The 3,332-nt window shown below is 49.1% G+C and overlaps 1 protein-coding gene across 1 annotated transcript in view; it reads left to right on the top strand.

Moving 5' to 3' along the window:
• The window catches only part of ITGB1BP2 (integrin subunit beta 1 binding protein 2), a gene marked incomplete in the record, with an annotated part of 22,779 nt that extends 20,151 nt beyond the window's left edge, over nt 1-2,628 (top strand). Inside the window, 1 exon segment of the mRNA XM_034781880.1 lies at nt 2,109-2,628. Coding sequence (XP_034637771.1) covers nt 2,109-2,362 — 254 coding nt within the window.
• Between the last annotated feature and the right edge of the window lie 704 nt (nt 2,629-3,332).

Raw genomic sequence — 3,332 nt, 5'->3', positions numbered from 1 at the left:
TTTGCTGAAACTTTAAACAACCAACCAAAAATCAGCCTGACGCAGACACTTGGCAGAGAACATTTCAGCCCAAATGGTTACAATTTGGCAAAGTTGTACAGCTGAAAACAGGGTGTTATGCTGGGGAGTGTTGGCCACTCTTACGTAGAGCCAGCACGCCCAGCTCTACCTGTAGTTCAGACAGTGAACAACAAGTAAAAGGCCAGAGAGTGGCTGAGTGCGACAGTGGGGCCTGTGGTGATGCCATTTACACGTCTTGGTGCGCTGTAACATTTTGTTTATCTCTTCTCTGTGCAATCATACAGCATCCTTGGGTCACCCAGTCTCCTCCTGCATCAGGCAGAGCGCCCGCATGCCCACTAACCTGCCATGCATTTCAGCCAGGGTACGATTTTGCTCATAATTCACAGCATTCCTTCTGTACTTTTACAATCAGTAAGTAACTGATCCTTGGGCAGGTCTGTCATTCCTCCTCTTGTGCAGTGTGAGACGCTGAGGCACAGGGCAGTGACATGACTTAACCAAGGTCACATGGTGAGTCTAGTACTGCCAGGATTAGACTCAGGACCTCCTGACTCCCAGCCCTGTGCTCAATCCTCCAGACCAAGCTGCCTCCCTATTTTACTAATATGTCGCCTAAACATTCTCTGTGGCCCCACTATCTCCTGAGTAGGTAGAGCAGGGGTGGGCAAACTTTTTGGCCTGAGGGCCACATCTGAGTATGGAAATTGTATGGCGGGCCATGAATGCTCACGAAATTGATGGTTGGGATGTGGGAGGGGCTGAGGGCTCTGGCTGGGGGTGCAGGCTCTGGGGTGGGGCTAGAAATGAGAAGTTCAGGGTGCGGGAGGGGGCTCTGGGCTGGGGCAGGGTGTGGGGGTGCGGGTTGGGGGGTGAGGGCTCTGGCTGAGGGTGGGGGCTTTGGGGTGCAGGTGGGTGGGAGCGAGGGGTTTGGGGGATGGGAGGGGGATCAGGGCTGAGGCAGAGGGTTGGGACACTGGAGGGGGTCAGGGGTGCAGGCTCCGGGCAGCATTTACCTCAAGCAGCTCCCAGAAGCAGTAGCATGTCCCCCTCTGGCTCCTACACAGAGGCGTGGCCAGGCGGCTCTGCGCACAGCCCCGTCCGCAGGCGCCGCTCCTGGGACTCCCTTTGGTCACGGTTGCTGGCCAATGGAAGCGGCGAGGGCAGCACTTGAGGTGGGGGAAGCATGCAGAGACCCCTGGCTGCTCCTATGCTTAGGAGTTGGAGAGGGGACATGCTGCTGCTTCTGGGAGCCATGGGAAGCCATAGCACACGTGGAGTGGGATAAGCCCCAGAGCCTGCTCACCGGCAGGGGCTCAAAGGCCAGATTAAAATGTCTGAAGGGCCGGATGCAGCCCCCGGACCATAGTTTGTCCACCCCTAATGTAGAGGAAGGAATAATACTTTCATTCCCTTGGAGCATTTCCTATCCCTACCCTTCACTCCATCCTCCTGTAGCATCTCCTCCCTGAGCTTTTTTGCCTGTAACTATAGTTCCTCTTGTTTTGCTGTGTCTCTCCTCAGCTGTGTGCCACATTTCTGCACCACAGCATCCTGGGGCACCCAGGAGGGACTCCTATCTCTCTGCATGGCACCCTGGAGGCCCCTAATCCCTGTAAATGGAATCCAGTTGGTTCGGCACATCACTGCAATGCAGTCATTGCCCTCCCTGACTTTACCCAGGATCCCTCTCTTCTAGGAGCTGAGAAGAGTACTGGCTTTGCTGTAGTGAAGGCTCAAGTGTTCTGGGTAGTTTATCTCAGTTGCTACTTGTGCTTTCCATTCCCTCTCCCTTGGTAACCTTCCACCTTTTACTGTGTGGATGACTTAAGGCTCATGGTGATCAGCCCCCCACCTTCCCCAATGGAGCATCAGAAAATCCTTGAGGAATCATGGTGTTAGTGTCCCAGGTACTGAACTCCATGCAAACAGTTTGGTTTTCATTCTGCTCTGCCTCATCTTTACACTGACTTCTTGCTTCTCCAGGAAAACCCCATTGGCAAATATAATGGCTAATACTAAATGTCTGGCCAGAGAGTGTGTCTGATGAACCTTTACTGTGACATGCCTGCCCCATTCTCTCTAGGTCATTGATGTACAGAAGAGCTTTGTAAACATGGTGCCCACAAAGGTGGAAATCACCCTGCGAAAGGCCAGCCCCATGACCTGGGCCAAACTGGAGCATCTCCAGAGCAGCTCTCAGACCAGACCAGACCAGACCGAGACAGACCCTATGGATGCCGAGGACCCCGAAGGAGTGCAATGGGAGGAGTCAGATGACAGCTTGAGCTGGTCAGAGGAGGGAGATGAGGAGGGGGAGGAAGGAGCAGTAAGCAAATGACATTCATGTAGCGTCTTCAAAAGAGAGATTGAAGCCTCTTTCTTTCAAACACAAGCATGTGGGACCCCAGAACCATCTCCAGGTGAGCAGATTGAATTCCCTGGAGACTGAGGGCCAGCTCTGAATTTAAAGCTGCTAGAGACACTGCCTCCCAAGTGTAAAGAGTTCAGCTCACCTATGTCTCTCTGGCATTGTCTACACTGGGATATTTCTTGTACACTTGTGAGGAAGTTAAATAGCAGCTCCTAAAGTTTGACATTTTTAAATCAGCATCCAGGCGTTTTAAAAGAGCTGGTTGAGGAGCTCAATGGACTGTTAATGTTAATTTTCATTAAGTCCTGAAAAATCACAGAAGTTCCGAAACACTGGAAGAAAGCTAATGTTGTGACAGTATCCAAAAGGGTAAACCATATAACCTGGGTAATTATGCACCTGCCAGTCTGACATTGATCCCAGGAAAGATAAAGGAGCGGCTGATATGGGACTTAATTATATTACTCTCCTTTAATTTTTTATTAATAAATGCCAATCAACATGGGTTTATGGAAAATAGATCCTGTCAAAACTAATTTGATATCTTTTTTGAATGAGATTACAAGTTTTGTTGATAAAGGTAATAGTGTACCACATAACATTTTGATTAAAAAATTGGAATGATATTAAGATGGCACACATTAAGCAGATTAAAAGCTAGCTAATGGATAGGTCTCAACATTTAATTATAAATGGGGAATCATCATTGAACAGGTGTGTTTCTAGTGGGGTCCTGCAAAGATCAGTGTTTGGCCCTACACAATTTAATATCTTTATTAATGACATGGCAGAAAACATAAAACCATTATTGATAAAGTTTGTAGATGACCCAAAAATTGGGGGTGGTGGTCAGTAATGAAAAGGAGAGGTCACTGATACAGAGTAATCTGCATCGCTTGGTAAGCTCAGTGCAAGCAAACAATATGTATTTTAATAT

This window comes from Trachemys scripta, chromosome 9, assembly GCF_013100865.1.
Source record: "Trachemys scripta elegans isolate TJP31775 chromosome 9, CAS_Tse_1.0, whole genome shotgun sequence".
NCBI lineage: Eukaryota > Metazoa > Chordata > Testudines > Emydidae > Trachemys > Trachemys scripta.
Note: the sequence above shows the minus strand (reverse complement) of the source record. Positions and strands in the feature narration are given on the sequence as shown.